Source organism: Artibeus jamaicensis, unplaced genomic scaffold (genome assembly GCF_021234435.1).
Source record: "Artibeus jamaicensis isolate MK-2021 breed Jamaican fruit bat unplaced genomic scaffold, CSHL_Jam_final scaffold_1964, whole genome shotgun sequence".
Taxonomy (NCBI): Eukaryota; Metazoa; Chordata; class Mammalia; order Chiroptera; family Phyllostomidae; genus Artibeus; species Artibeus jamaicensis.
This window is the reverse complement of record NW_026522030.1, coordinates 53,180,493-53,196,669: the sequence shown is the minus strand read 5'-3', so window position 1 is coordinate 53,196,669 and position 16,177 is coordinate 53,180,493. Positions and strand designations below refer to the sequence as shown.

At 45.8% G+C, this 16,177-nt stretch overlaps 1 protein-coding gene across 1 annotated transcript; it reads right to left on the bottom strand.

Annotated features, from left to right (window-relative positions):
* Positions 1-4,596: 4,596 nt before the first annotated feature.
* On the bottom strand, positions 4,597-8,346 carry LOC128626045 (spermatogenesis-associated protein 31D1-like). Its single transcript, XM_053656418.1, has 2 exons — positions 8,342-8,346; positions 4,597-8,191 (listed from the first exon to the last, which is right to left on the bottom strand). The coding sequence occupies exons 1-2, from the start codon at positions 8,344-8,346 to the stop codon at positions 4,597-4,599; spliced, it is 3,600 nt and encodes a 1,199-aa protein (XP_053512393.1).
* Positions 8,347-16,177: the final 7,831 nt, after the last annotated feature.

The window sequence follows — 16,177 nt, the reverse complement described above, 5'->3', positions numbered from 1 at the left end:
TTTTTCCCAGCACACCTGCTGTGTTGTAAAGGGTGGAGCCTTAGGTATTCACCAGGGTGGGGTGACCCACTTCACTGTTGTGGCTCTATATGTGGGGGAGGAGTCTGAGAGGGGACTCTGCTGCTTTTAGGCACTTCCCCCTCTACCCACAAATGAACTGCAGCCTTAGAGGTGCTTTCATGATGCCGATTCCTAGGTGGGTTGGTTTGAGTATGTTCTAGGACCCTGTGGGCCCCTCCAACGGACTCTCCTGTGAGACTGGCAGTTTCTCCAGCTGCCACAATCCCCACAGTTTTTACATCCAGAGGTTTTGGGGCTTTGGTTTCCTGCACGGGAACCCTGGGTTGTGCAGTCTGTCCCACTCCCTAGTTGTTCCTCCCAGTTTATTCTCACATGAATGTGGAGCCAACTGGTCTACCAACCACCACCTTGCCACGTGTTCCCTCTGCCCTGGCTGCCCGCCGTTGCCCCTTAGCAGTCTGGATGAATATTTCTTCTCTAACTCCTTGGTTCTTGAACTTCCATACAGTTCAATTTTCTGGCAGTTCTGGTTGCTTTTTGTTTTAAAATTGGTTGTTATTCTTCTTTTTGTTGTGTGAGGAAGCAAAGCTTATCTACCTGTGCCTCCATCTTGGCCAGAACTCTCCTCAAGTATTTAGTCTTTTTAAATCCTTTACTTGTTTCAACAACTATTTAAATATAGTTCATATACCATACAGTTCACCCATTAAAATGTATGATTTTATGGTTTTACTATATTCACAGATATGTGCATCTCCAATCAATTTTAAAACTTTTTCATGACTTCAGAAAGAAATCTTATCTTTAGTATTATTCCTCTTCTCTCTTTCCCTCCCCCACACCCAGGTACAAGCAACCACTGATATATTTTCTGTTTTCTCTGTTTTGGACATTTCATGTGAATGGAATCATACATGATCATTTGCACCTGGCTTTATTCACTTAGCATAATGCTTTCAAGTTTCATCCATGTTGTAGTATGCCTTAATACTTTTGTCAAACATATTACATTGTATGGATTCACCACGTTTTATTTACCCATTCATCAGCTGATGGACTTTTGGATTGTTTGCACCTTTTCACTTTTATGAATACTGAACACTACTGCTACGAACCTTTGTTTACACGCTTTGGGGTGGACATGTGTTTTCATTTCTTAGGTGGAATTGCTGGATCATATGGTAACTCTCTGACAGTCTGAGGAGTCAGACTATTTGTCAAAGTGGTGGCATCCTTTCTTATTCTCACCAGCAACCTATGAAGGTTCTACTTGCTCCACATTCTCAGAACACTTACCTGACCTTTATATTCTAGTCATTTCTTTGTGTCTGTTGCTATATCATACAGTTTTTGATTCCCATTTTTTTCCCAGTGATGTTGTATCTGTCTTTTCATCTAATCTATTACTTTTAATGGCATTTTGGGAAAGAAACAGATAAACAAATGCATCTAATCTACTGTGTTTAAATTATTTTCATGTGTGACAGGAAAAATTCTAAATATTTGAAAACACATATAGCAATGCCAATTCTGTAGTTTGCTACATTTATACATTTAGCATGATGGTACAGTTATCATGTGATTAAGGAACAGCAATACTGCACACTGCATTTACTCTGTAAGATTACTTCTTGCATGTAGTTGAGAGAAGAATTCAAATGACTCCTCAGGGCTGAGTAAAAGGCAAAGCAGAAGTGATCGCCAAAGCCTTTGAAGCTCAATGCTGTTTACATCTGTGGTGCATAAGTGTGTTCTACATAGGATAAATATGAAAGAAAAATGAAATGCTGACATGGGTACATAACATATGTCTGAGAGATGGATGGCAAGATGTTTTGATGGGCTTTTCCACTTTATCATATTGTAAAAATGGAATGTATTACACATGGAAAATGATCATTGTGAAAGTTGGGTAAGGATACATGGGAAGATATATTGTTCTATCTGCTCTTAGGAACGTTTACACATTTCGGTGTTAAGAAGCTTTAACGAAACAAAAGATGTTGTGCATCTCATAAGGAGGTGGGGAAGTGCCACTGGTAGGTGCATCAGTCCGTCATGACAGGCACTTAGCCGTCTCCCCATAAGATGATTTCAGGAAGTGTCATTCTTTGACATTGGGAAGGAAACGACTTTTCATATAATAGAAAAGGAAAAAGAAAGGAATGAAGTGAAAGGGATTTTTTTAAGTGTTTTGTTGACAAGCTCCCATCTCATGGCTTCTAGTTCCTCTATGGACAGTGGTCCAGCACAGCTGTTGAGCAAGTAGAGATGGCCTTGGTTTGAGGAAAGTGAGATTTGAAATACACTTGAGTAGTTTTAGGGAGAGAATGGACTGAGGAAACAGGGACCTAAAATCCAACGGCTTTGTTCACATGTTGGTAAGCATGGGATCATTATTTGTGGAGTGAATGAATGATTTCCAGGTAGTTGTTGAGCACCAATAGAATTGATTGGGAGGTTTTTGTCCAATAGTGATCCACTACTTACAGAAAGACATTTCTGGAAAAACACAGAGTTGAAGATTTGCCAGACGGGAAGGATTAAAGGGGACTGGAAGAGGCCCATTGTAGGGGAGCATTTTAAATGTAAGTGACCTGATAAACCATCAAGTCCACCTTGGTGAGGAAGGAAGACAAGACCTTTGACAGGGAGTAAGTGGAAAAATGAAAGAGCTGGAGTTGAAAAATGAACAAGGGGCATCTATGCTGGAAGGACAGAGGACGAGGCCACAGCTAAGGGTGGAAGGTCAGGCTGAATTATTCCTAATGGCATAGACAATGCTGGGAATGAGCTCCACATGTGACAGTGACTGCACTGGAGAGGAGCTAAAGGCCCTGAGGTGAGATGATACAGAAACTGGGGTGGGGGGGGCTGGTTATTGGCTGCTTAGTGCACGTGGATGATAGAGCCTCCCCTGCCTGCTCACCTCCTCCAGTTCCCTGTTTTGGACCCCATTCCACATTTGTCTTCCTACTCGGACTTCCACAAAGTCTGCATTTTTCCTGTGATCCTAACCTTCCAACAATGTAAGGTCAATGGCACAACTCTGGGCAATGGTATGAGTGTGGCAGTGAAAGGAGCTGTGGCGGACAACTAGTTTCTGTGTTTCATTTTTTCCTTTTTAAATTCAGGGTTCACAGGGCTTACTAGGAAAACTTCATTAAGTGCTCACTGGGACACTCACTCCATTTTTGGGTTTCAGTCTTTATGAGTGAACTTGCCTTCCCACCAGACTGCTATGTGTGCCAGTTTGGCAAAAATAAGAAAACAAACGTTCAATGGAGGTCCATGGTGAGCACTGAAATATCTGTAACCCTGGTGCATACTCTAGAACTCACCTCTGCTTCATGAGCTGCTGGTGTTTGAGAGACTGCAGCTCCACCAAAGCCATGAATGTCTGAGGGGCATCTCCACCCTACCAGCTGTGCTGTACACATGAAGATCCTGTATATCTCCCCTTTCCCAAAGTTCCCCTTTCCCCAAAACAGGGATGCCATGATTGATGACATCCCTGCAAATATTCAGTTCTCAAGGATAGTGCATGTATTTTTGGTGTAAGGTGTCAGTATGCTGTGCGGGGCTTTGATTAGTCTTGGCAGGTGGAGCTGAGATCAGTTTGAGAAGCTGGGAGCAAGACAGGATCCCCGTGTGGGGCTGAAGGGGCAGAAACCTTTGTCCACCAGCAAAGCCACTCTTCCCCCTCTTTTTTCTTCTTACTTTCTCAACACTCTAAGGCATGGTTTTCTTATATTCACATTTATTCCACACAGGGAGGCAGATGGATGCCTGGTTAACATTTCTACCACTGATAGCTGAGTTATACTTTTGCTCAGCAGCATAAAAGAAAAGCCATCAACCCAGAAGCCTCAAGAAATACCCAGGTACAAAGACTACTTCCCCAACACATGAATTCCCCAAGGTGACTTTCCAGATGTACATTAGTGTCAAGATTAAAGTATGCTTCCCCAACACATGAACATGACCCACAAGGAAGATTTTTAAGCAGTGTTTATGCTGTTCCTAGACCCAACCGCAACCAGCCCAATATGGCCCCATACAGTCCAGTTCAGGGTTCACCCACCTGTGGGATCCTTTGGTCATGGACTTCTAAATAATGATTAAGCCACTGTCTCTACTCCGCTAATATTTTCTGGAAAATATGCCTGTACTTGACCTTTTTCAGATATAGTAGGCCTGTCTTGCCTACCGTCCAAAAGGATGTAAAACATTCCCTGAGGAGGAAGGTGTGGGCTGCTGTCCATGCTCATGAAGGCTAAGCTATGAGATAGGACCCAGAGCCCATCTCCTCAAACTTCATCAGGGAGGCAGTGGGCTGTGGAGGAGGGCACATGATGTCTACTTCTCAGAGAGAGCTCATCGGTACTGGCTACTTTTGGAAGCAAAGGAAGCAATCAGTAGCAGCTGAACTAACTCCTTCCTTTCCCTCAGCACAAGCCCTGAGATACCCAAAACCCATGCTGCCAACACACTACACAGGACAGACTGACTGTTAGTAGAGACATTTATTAGGCAAATGAGTATTTTGTCCAGGAAAGGACTTTCCTGGAAATGCTACACAAGCAATTTGGGTGTAAGAAACAGATATGGACGTCTGAACACAGTGCCTTGTGCAGTGGTGAGAGCAGCAGGCGGCCCCTGGGCAGGGTGAGGCCTGCAGGTGGGGTTTGGGTGATGGGTCATAGTCCCCCTGCAGGGCAGAGATTGGGCGTGCTGCTGATATAAGCGCTGGTCCTTGAATGCCCCATCTCGCTGGGGGTGTCTGCCTTCATTCCTAGTGTATACGACACTTGTAGGGCTTTCACCAGCAAAGACAGCTGCTTGGTGGCAAGACTGACGACAGGCTGGAGCCCTGGGGTTGAGAGCAGGCCGCTGGACAGGTTCCATCTGGGTCCACACTGCTGTCCTCTGCTGCACTGTCTCAAACCTCACGGCATGTGGAAGGGGCTCCTGAGGGCAGGTGGTGTTTCCTGGGTGCCGAGGCCCCAGTCTCTCCTCTGGGAACTTCCCAATGTCTGCAATGGTTTTCTGTGTTTCTGTCATCCCCATAAAGGCAGCTCTGCTCCTTACTGGGCCTCTGCTCTGTGCAGGTGACCTGGGGCTGCCCTTCAGCTGGGGGTCTTCGTGATTTTTGCTGATTGGCCAAGGTAGAAGTTTTTGGAAAAAAACCTTCAGTTTATTAATAAAAAGACTATCGGGAGTACACTGTCTCTTCTCTGACAGGGTCTGGGAAGACTTGATCCCAACTGTCTTCTCTAATGCCACCTGAGTAGGTAATCTCCTTCTTCCAGGTTGGGATGTTACCACCCCTGCATCCCCTCCACCAAGCTCCTGTGACTTGGAGTCTTTAGGGCCCACTTTTTTAAAAGCTGGTGGGAAATTCTTATCTGGGCACAACCTTGAGGTCAGCTCAGGGACCCAGGGCTCCTGCTGTTTCTCCACACTGACTGTTTGCTCCCCCAAGGGGATATGTAGCACCTGGGCAGCTCCCATGTCCACACAGGAGACACCCTGGGCACCAGGCAGGGAGGCTTGGTTAGTCTCATGGGACATGTCAGTGGGTTGGCCTTGGGTCTGTCCATTCTCTCTCTTCTCCACTTTAGACTTTAGCTCATCATTGTTAGAGTCTGATGACTCAGGGTCTAAGTCAGATCCTAAGTCAGTTGTTCCTGTGGTCTTATTCACATTTATGTTTTTGGAAACTCCTGGCTTTTTGGTTTCCGAGCTGTCACTAGTTTTGTACTGAAGAGCACTAAGCTCCTCAGCCTTGACTATCTGCCTGGACATGTTGTACGTGGCAGCAGGTTCTGCTTTCTCCTCCATATTTCTGCCCAGTTGCATTCCTGTTTTGTCACTGGAATTCAGGTTCTTAGCCTCTGGGTCATGTCTGTCCCCAGCTTGCCTTGCCGGCAGCTCTGGGGGGTGAGTGTTTGCTGTTGGAAGATGTGTCTGACTTGTTTTGACACTGTTGCTGTTTGTGACAGGCAGAAGAGTCTGTCTGGCATCCCTAATGGTCTGAATCTCTTCTATAAGCCGGTGTTTGATGTCAGAGGGTGATTGTCTCAGGGTGCCCTGTTCTTCCTTGCCCACAAGTGAGGTGGCAGAAAGAGAAGAATTCAGGACACTGGCTGAGTTTTCTGTGCCCACGTTTACGTTTTCTCCATGAAGGGATTTAGGGCTTCCCCTCAAGGGCATGCTGCCCCCAGATTTGAAGTTCACCATTGAAGTCAGGTTAGTTGAGGAGGAAGAGTGGCGATGGAACGAGGAGTGGGATGAAGTCTCTTTCAATTTAAAGATTGCTCTGATTTCAAGGAATTTGGAGGGAAGGTCCTGCAATGTCCCTGTACGAAGGTCGGTAATATGAGCTTCCAGCATCTTCTGTGCACCAGGCTCAAGGAAAGAAAGCTCCTGAGATGTATTCAAGTAGAAGTCCCCATTCACTGATGGCAGCAAAGTACTCTGTTTTCCTTCATGGTCGGATTTTACAGAACGAGTCTCCTCAATGGCGTGCCAGGAACCATGCACAGTCTCGGGCAGCTGACCCTCACTGATCTCCTCAAACTTCCTGCTCACATGTACTTGCAGGAGCTCTGCCAGTTCCCTCGAACTTTTGCTCAGCCCTGACACCACTGAGTTTTCTTCCAACCGACTCATTGTGGCTAGGTCCTTCTCAGAGTCAGAGCCCGAGTTCGTATCTGCAGAGCTCTCTGAGTCACTTGACGAATCTTTTGCATCACTGCCTTGGCTGTCTCCTTCATCTGTCCCCTCATCCTCCTCTTGCTGAAACATTTCTGGGCCCCACTCATGGAAGCTTCCAGGTTGGCTGCTCTGGCTCTTATAGGCAGAGATCCATGAGAGGCCGTAACAGCTCCTTGACTCACATATGTCTTTGCGGTACTTTCGAGGCTTCATCAGGGACAGAGATTCGTGGATCCTGCGGGGCAGGCCCCACCTGTGTTGGATGAGCCTCTTTCGAAGGTGATGCTCAAATTTCTCTCGAAGTTCACTGCTGACAGGAAAATCTCCAGGAGCGATGGAGATTGGAACATAGGCCTTACAGGGCTGCCTCTGAGGAAGGGTGGGAGCTGAAGGACAGAAGTCTTCCCTAGACTTTTGAACAATGGAGGGCAAGCCCCACAAACTTTCCTGTTTCTTCTGCAACACATTCCACTCTAGGCATTGCATTTCAGATGAGGTGAGACAGTCTAATTCATTCTGGGGTCCATGGAACTGTACTGCACAGATCCTATTCTGGGGTACGGGACTGGATGGTAGGATGGGGAGTGGGGGCTGAAGGTGGGCCTGGGGTTGGATCTGAGTGAGAGGTAGGGGCTGGGATTGGGGCAGGGTTTTAGGCAGGGGCTGGGATTGGTCTGTGAGCAAGGAAGGAGGTAGGAGATGAGGAAGTACTGGGGATTCCTGGCCTGTAGAGGCATTAGAAATGTTATTGGAAACAAAGATTGAGGAACAGTCACCCAAGGCATGGAGAGCAGAGGACAAGGACTCACTGTGCAGAGATGGAAGACCCCAGAAAAGCTGGACAAATTTTTGCTTTAAATGGTCCTCCCTGCTCTTAGGATATGAGTCCTGCTGTACCGAGTCATGCTCATCAGGGCTGGGAAACAGCAAGCGTCTAGGATCTTTAAGTTTGGCAGCAGCGTCTCCCGCAAAAGAAGTCTTTGTAGAATGGAGGGCAGGAGACTCTAGATGGCAATTACATTGTGCCAAGGTCGAAGAGAATGAGTCTTTTGGCTGAAGTGCAGAATGGTGCACTGGGAATTTGGACTCCAAGGGAGGAAAAGGCTCTAGAGGTAGAGTTTGAGCTGGTGGTGAGGGTGAGAAAAATTTACCCAAGGGGGTCCTTGGGTTGGGGGAGGTAAGAGAGGGGACCGGTGGGAGAGGCTCAGGCAGATGAAGTGGGATTAGGCCTCTTGGAGGGTCTGCTGAGGAGGCAGGAGCCTGAATGAATGATGGTTGAGTCACAGGAGCTGTGGAAGCCAGAGGGAACACAGAGGCAGGAGAATCTTCCAGGGCCTCTGGCAATGGCAGCCGACTGAGCTCAGTGATTGTATTCTTACACACCTCACAGGAGGGGTCCAGACATGAATGTTGATGAAAGCAGTTGGTATCAAGATGCTGGCCCAGGGGCCTGCAGGAGACAGGAGGTACAAAGCTGCAGCCAGGACCACATCAGGGAAAGAAGGACCCACTGGCCTGAAGGGGGTGGGCCACCTGAAGCCTACTGCCCCTTCACATTGCCCCACATCCGTGACTTCACAATGCACTCAGTAGCACTCACCCCATGGCACTCACTCACATTCCCGTTCCTATGGCCACCCCCTCCCATGACTATGGAAGGCTGCATTGTACCCCTGGAATTGCATACAACATGCTAAAGAGGGATCAGGGAAAAGGGGAAAAAGAGTCACCTCTTCAGGATAGAATTCAGCCTCCTATTCTCCTCTTCTTTCCTGTGGTAAGATCTTGAACCTGGGAAACCAAGGGAGTGGGTTACATGTAATAAAGGCAGATTCATAGGTATTACACTAAAGTCGCCTAATGGGAGACCTTCTGGTTAGTAGTCTCTGAAAGCCCCAAGAATTGGTAGATAAGGCCAAATGCTCAAGGATGTTTATAAGGTCCCGTGTGTGTTGCTTCATTTATAAACTACTTACATATACATTATCTCATTTGATGCTCAAAACCTCTCTGTGAAGCAGAGAGGTCAATGGTTCCAACAATGAGGAAACTAATCAGCCTGAAGCCAAGGTACTTTCACGCAGTCAGGGAACAGAAGTTCTGACTTTGGACACCTCCTGGGACACACCCATTCCCCAGGTCCATCACTGCCTCCTATTAGGGACCTGGGGGCTGCAGAGCAGGGCATCTGAGAAGTCTCAGGTTCTGACTGTCTTTCCATGAACCTCCCCTCTGAGGGCTCTGTTTTCTGAGAGAGACTCTACCTCCCAACCAGCAGGGATCATGGACCTGGTACCTTATGGAAAAGATAGAGAGAGGGTCCTTCTTGGGGAACTCAGGAGGGATGGGCAGCACCTTACCTTTTTGTGTCCCACCTTTCCTTCTCCTCTTGGCTCTGCCCCGATGCTGAGAACAAGAAGAAATAAGTGAAGGGTTGGGACTCATTTCTCTCACTCCTCTCCCTAGGAAAGTCAGACATTTGCTGTCCAAGAATAATGTCCCTCTGAGCCAACCAAGCTCATTTTATTTAGTAAAATTTTGTGTTCTTTATTTCACCAATTTACAGCGTTAAACTATTTTTAATTTTTCTTCTTAGAAAAACTCAAGGATGGAGTTTTATCTATGAGGTCCACACTCGATACTCAGATGTCCTGTACTCACTGTGGGCATATCATCTGAGGCCTACAGCCTCCTCGCTGTTCCCTCACACAAAACCCTGTGACCTGGGATAGAGCAGCTCAGGCTGCAACCTCTGCTCAGAGGCTCTCAGAAGCTCAGCATTGCTCTCCTCATCTGCCCAAAGTAAAGGCTTGGTCTAGTGATGCCTGACAGGCAAATATGACTCATGCTAAAGTGCTGGTTAACTCTGACATCCTGCAGATATCCCAAAGCATCCCAAACTAGGGAATCACTGTGCTTGGGATTTTAGCCAGAAACCTGCCACTACACCCTCATGGTGTGTGAGCTTCATATGGTAACCTGAGTCCTCCCCACACCCTAAACCTGCCTGGTCTTCCCCTATGAGAGTGATGTTCTAGTCTTTCTTCAGGCATCCCATCTCCACAGTCTCTCTGGCTCAACCAAACTCACACAGAAATGGAAACAAAAGTAAAGAATCTCTGTTGGGGCTCACTCAGGGCTCCTTACCTTTTGAGTGTGTTCATTTTCACAGCAGGTTGGGGCTGATGGAATAACCCCCAGGAAATAGAAAAGCAACAGGAGCAACCACAACAAGGTGATGTAAATTACGTTGCGAGTCTTCTGTTCAGGTCCTGGGAAGAAGCTCAGATAGAGCTCGTGAAGAAGGCTATTCAGAAATAGGTTGGGATCCATTTTCTGAATCGCAAAGCTGCTTGATGCAACTGAGCTCTGAGTGCACAGACTCTGGACTTTTTTGCCAGGCCTGCATCACACAGCACTGAGGAGTCATAAAGGGTTTCTGAGAGTGGGGCAGTGCTTCAAGAGGGTGTGTTCACAGCCCACTCCCACCCCTCTTGGGTCTCTAGGTCCTTCTGCCTTACTCTGCTATCCAATTTTCCAATTTGCTTTTTAACATAGAATGTATTTATCTTAATGAATGCTCTTCTTCCTTCATCTGTAACCCAGCTATTACCTGGGTCCCCTCAATGCCTGAAGACCTTTATTTTGGTCTCACCTTGTCCACTACCTTGCAAGTGTTTAATATTACCTGAAAATTTCGCTTGTGCCCTGACCTTTAAACTCAGGATCATGTATAACCTCAAATTCTATTTACAGGGACCCAGGTACAGAACATAAAGGTCTTTTAGTCTTACTTAAGGTTTTGTGAACAGTAAAGGACAAATTCTAGTTTTTTCAGTAAGTTATAAATAAAATAAAAGCTTAAAATATCATCTCCCATATTTTACACTTATCTAACCCCCGAGGTTGTAATGAAACTCTCCCGAGAGCATTTCAGGCAGCCATGGAGGTGGCCAAGGTGGCATTTGGTAGAGTAGGATCCCCATGCAACCAACTGAGGGACCTCACCCCACAGAAGTCTGGTCCCAGATCGCACACTGCACTTGCTTGTACTGTCTCCAAGGAGGAGTGTTTTACAAAAGCTCTAGTACAATAATGTGCAGCTCTTTGAGGAGACTCATTGGAGACAAGTCATTGGTTTAGCGTTCTGATACATTTCCAGTTTTCTAGGGATGGTCTCAGTGCTCTCTCACTCCCTTGATGGTCACTAACCCTGGGCTGAGCCACATGGGTGCAGCTATTGTCAGGACCCCCAAAAGGTGTCTGGTTCAAGTGAAAGTGATGTCGGCTCTCAGCACAGTCAGCATCCCTCTTGACTTAGTTGTAGACATAACAGTGTACCTTGTACTCGTGTGGAGTCTCCCTGAGCTCTGACCATCATGAGTCCAGTGGACTTCTGTGCCATGTGGCTTCCCGAGTGCTGCAGGTGGACGGATTGGCAAGGAAGGGCAGGTGTTCACCTGTGTGCATCCTCTGGGCTTATGCATATGCTCCATTGCCACCTTGGACTTCTCTTATGAACCACATTCTCAGATAAAATTACTAAGAATCTCAAAATGGTGACGTGGAGCATTAAACCCAGCACTGAGTGCTCCTGAGCATGACCCCTGTGTGACAGCACAGGTGGTATTCCCATGAACCTGCTGTGCAGCTCTGTTCCTCACCTAGGTTCACATCCTGGTCTTAGCACATTTTGACTGTGAACTTGAAGGTGTTAGTTAACCTCTTCGAAGCTCAGTTTTCTCACTGGTAAAATAGGAGGGCACATAGTGCTTACTTTCAGCATCATTAGAAACATTTTATCAGTGTCTATCTGTATTGGTACTGGCCAATAGAAATAAATTGTGAGTCAAGAAACCCATTTCCAATCCAATGTACTTATACATTTTCTTCTGGTCACCTTTATAGAGCTCAGTCTCTGATGTTTTCCAGGTCTTTCCTCAAAAGACCCACATGGAAAGTTCTTCCCAGACAATTCTGACTGTAGGAAGTAAAATTCTAAGATGACCACATGGCCTCCAACCCCCTGGTGTACCTCCTTGGGCAGATGGGACCTTTGATTCAGCAGGATCTGAGTCCCGTGATCAGACTCTAGTCCTTGAGTCTGCATGGAGTTTACCCTTGGTGGGCCATTGCAGACATTGTCCCTCTGCCTCCACGGGTTGGGAAGCTGCAGGAACTGAATTCTGCAAACAGCACATGAGTTTGGAAGAGGACCCCAAGCCTCAGGTTCGACCCAGCCCAGCTGACTCTATGATTACAGCCTTGTGAGACTCAAGCAGAGAACGCAGTGAACCGTAGGCCTTGATTCCTGACCAGTGGTAATGTGAGATAATGTGTTTGTGTTGCTTTAAGCCACAAAGTTTTCTACTGAATACCCAGCTCCTCAGAGCAGTGCTTGGCACCCAACAGGTGTCCATAAATACTTGTTGAATGAACTCATAGACAAATGTATGTGTATGTTAAATAATTCTTATGGGTGTACTTCATTTCCAGCAAACTTGGTGTGGGAAGTCTCAATTTATGTATATAAAAAGATTTTAGTGTTGGATTTTATTTTCTAAAAGAATATAAAATACAAAACAATATACTAAAACATGCTACTTAGGTGCAACTTTTCAGGAGAATGTATATTGCATGATGCAAGGTAAACCCAGCTGTTTAAGAGCCTCATTCATTTCTTTGAACAAATGTCATTGTATTCTAGCATCAAACATACAGCAACAGATACCTTGGCCATATGCACTGGTGGAAGGACATCTCAGTTACAGTGTAATGAATGGGTGGGATGATCAACATGCTGCCAATGAGATTCAATGGCTCTCACTAACAAAATTACTTTAAAAACATTTCAGTGATGGCGGCGCCCAGGACAATTTAACAGATTATTTAAAATTGTTCTAATGGTGCATTGCTTTATGAATTAAAAATTCATATCCCAATGAAAATGGACAGAATAAGCTTGCTAATTCCTAATCCTATCCCATATTGGTTCATTTGTGATGCTTGGTGATGTAGTAGGACACTCATTTCCACTTATTTTTGAGGGGGGAATACACAGATAAAACTACAAACAAGAGAACAGAAGAGACGTTGGCTGCTCTAACGTGTCCCCATTGACGGTGGAACCCAAAACTGCTGTCTGCTTGGGAGGTGTCTCTTGGCATCATGGCCACTGCTCCGGGGTGTAGAGCTCAGATGGGTGCCTTCCACTGGCCACCTAGCTATGTCCCCTTGGCCTGGAATGACCGGCAGCAATACTGGGACAGTGTAGATCTGTCCAAAATCCTGAGACATTTCTCACACCACAGATGGAATTAAGGAAGCATGGATTTGAGGGGTTGGCTTCATGTCTCTGACTTCCTAGGCTACCCTGGTTAGCCTGCAGCCATGAGGTATTGGTCTCACATCCAGCAAGGGGAAGATGGGGTCTGGTGGTGTGAAGCAGCCCCTGGGGTGGAGAGGAGCAGCAGGGGAGCCCTGACTCTGAACACTCATTTCTGTTTCCATATGTGAAATAAAGTGTTTTCTTTTCCTCTGAAAAAACACGTGGTGGAAGAACAAAGTGTCTTACCAAGTTATTCTGTTCCTTTGGAAGATGGAGAGTGCTGCCTCATCTGAGCCAAAGCTTGTCATTCATGAGGGTCCCAGGAGTTCTCATCTGCGTGTCCCCTGGAACTCTGGGACACCAAGGCGGTCCTCCCTCAGCAGTTTGTACCTCCAATGCACTGCCAGGGTGGCCTCCTCAACAGCCCTCCCAGTACTCCTCGCTGGCCTGCTTTAGGTCAGGTCCTCATTAGGTCTCCCCTGGATTACCACAAAGCTCGCTAACTGGTGTTCTGTCTTGTTATTCACACCCTAGCCCGACCCCATTCAGCTTCCTCTGGGCCACCCTGTGGTCTGCCCCACTGAACTTGGAGTGCTCGAAATACTCCGAGCCGCTTCATGCTATGGCACATTTGATCATGGTTGTTCTTTCCTCTCCTTTGCCCTGTTAGAAATGTCAGAAGAGTCCGTTCTACCTCCTATTACTGTGAAGCTCTTCTTCAAGTTCAGCTCCTAAGTTTCAATTTAGTAGAACACTGACCCTGGGCTGGGTGCTGGGCCTGCAGCAGGGGATAAAACCATAAGCAAGGGTGGTACGTACAATAACCACCCCTGCCCTAGTGCTCACTGGGTTTCCTAAGCACTTGTAATGCTTCATTTTAGTTATGTGCTTACTTTTCTCCTTCCCTCTCAGACTGTGCACTTCTTGAGAGTGAGGACAGTTGCTAATTCATCTTAGTGAATGATAAATAATAATAATATCAATCATAATAATATTTCAATAATAACAATATCATAAATTACAACATCAAATGCTCAAAAAGGGCTTACCATATGCTTGATTTTGTTATGAGTGCTTTATGTAGAATAACTCACAACAATCTTACAAAGAAGGTATTATTATTATTCCTAATTTTCATGTGAGGAAACTGAGAACAAGCATTTAAGTACTTGGTCTGAAGTGACACAGCTGGTAAGTGACAGGCATGTGGCTCCACAGTCCCTTCTCTAAATCATCCATGGGTCATGGTGATGGAAAGAGGGTGAGGCAGGCAAGATAGAGGCACAACTAGGCCTGAGCTGCTGCTTTCAACTCAGTTTCACCTTCAGACCTGATGGAGGCATCAAGTGCCATGGAGGCTGGTTCAGGGAGATCTGCTGGCTGCCCCACCAGGACCAAGCCCTGTTTGACTTCTCAGGGCCGAGATGATCCTGTATAGAGAGGCATGATGGGAAGTCACTCTGCATCCTTGTTGCCTTAGTTGCCTTCCTCATACAGCTATTCACTAATCCTGCCACTGTTGCCACAGTTCTGGGGACCACTGTGAAAATTTGCACTCTCTTGAGAGCAGGAGGACCAGTACTCGATTCTGTTACAGGAGCTTGTGAATCACCAGAAGGCTGTGTAAACAATTCCTAAGAACAGCATCTGGGTAGACATGGATCCCTTGTCTTCACACTAGAACCTGCTGTGAAGCTAACAAACAATGTCGGGTCTGGTTGACCCATACATGAGGCAAAAGGCGTTTTCTTTGGGCTAAAAGAGCTACTGCCCTCAGTGGGGTGGACCTTAGTGCTCTGATGACTGCGCAGCAACAGTAGAACCAGACCTGAACCCAACAGTGGGTTTCTGCATGCTGGCCAGAAAAATGGGCCAATGGAAAAAAGTGGGCAAGGACTTAAATGGCAATTCACATCTGATATGCAAATGACCAATAAGCCTTGAAAAGGCATTTGACTACACTAAAGAAATATCTTTTAAAACAAGGAAAATCATTTTAACTGCTTCTATTAATGGTAGTTTTAATTGCTGGCAAGGGCATGGACAGTTAGGCACTCTAGTAGAGTACTGATGAAAGTACAGTTTAATTTTGTTTGTAAAAACACAAAAACTACGAACAACAAAAATGACAACAAACTCACAGCTATCAACAACTGAGCCAAAAAAAAAACAAGAACAAGAGCAAAAATGAAGTAAGCAAACAACTAGAAGGGGAACCGATTCACAGAAATGGAGATCACATGGAGGTTTATCAGCAGGGAGAGGGATAGGGAGAATGGGGGAAAGGGTACAGGGAATAAGAAACATGAATGGCAGGCACAAAAGAGTCAGGGGGAGGTTAAGAATAGTATAGAAAATGTAGAAGCCAAAGAACTTAAATGTACAACCCATGGCATGAATTACTGTGGGTGAGTATTGGTGGGAGGGGGGTACAGGACAGAGGTGACCAAAGGGGAGAAAAATGGGACAACTGTAATGGCATAATCAATAAAATATATCTAAGAAATAACATAATTTTCAAAAAGGGCTTACCTTAGGAGGCTATCTTATAGAAATGACAGAGTGCAATGGTCAAGATGCATGTTTGCTGTTGTTCAATGAAAACCATGTTTCTAATACTGCAAACTAGAAATGTCCTAAAAATCCATTAACACAGAAATAATTAGGAAAGATGAGTATAGCTCTTCAATTAATGCTATGTACCAATGGGGGAAATGAATTAAACCTGTAAATTCTAGCATGATAAAACATCATTGACTAGAAGATACAACATCCCACTTGTAATAAAAAAGCAGCAACACACTTTCTTCTTTTTTTCTGCATAGTACAAACTTCTGGGAGTCATTTACAAACTAGGAAATGGAGTAGCCTTGGTTAGTATGTGTCTTACTTCCTAATGGAACCGTAAATTTACCCAGCTTTCCTCCCCTCAAGGAAGGAGTCTTATTCCCAGCTCTGGGATGAATCCTGACTAGTCTGTGTTAATCCCACTAGTTCCATTTCCCTTTCAGTGATTGGTTAAGGGTGGGCATGTGACTTGGTTTTGGCTAGTGAGAGTGATAGGGGATCTACTGATTGACTTCTCTGTTCTTAAAAGACAGAGTCACA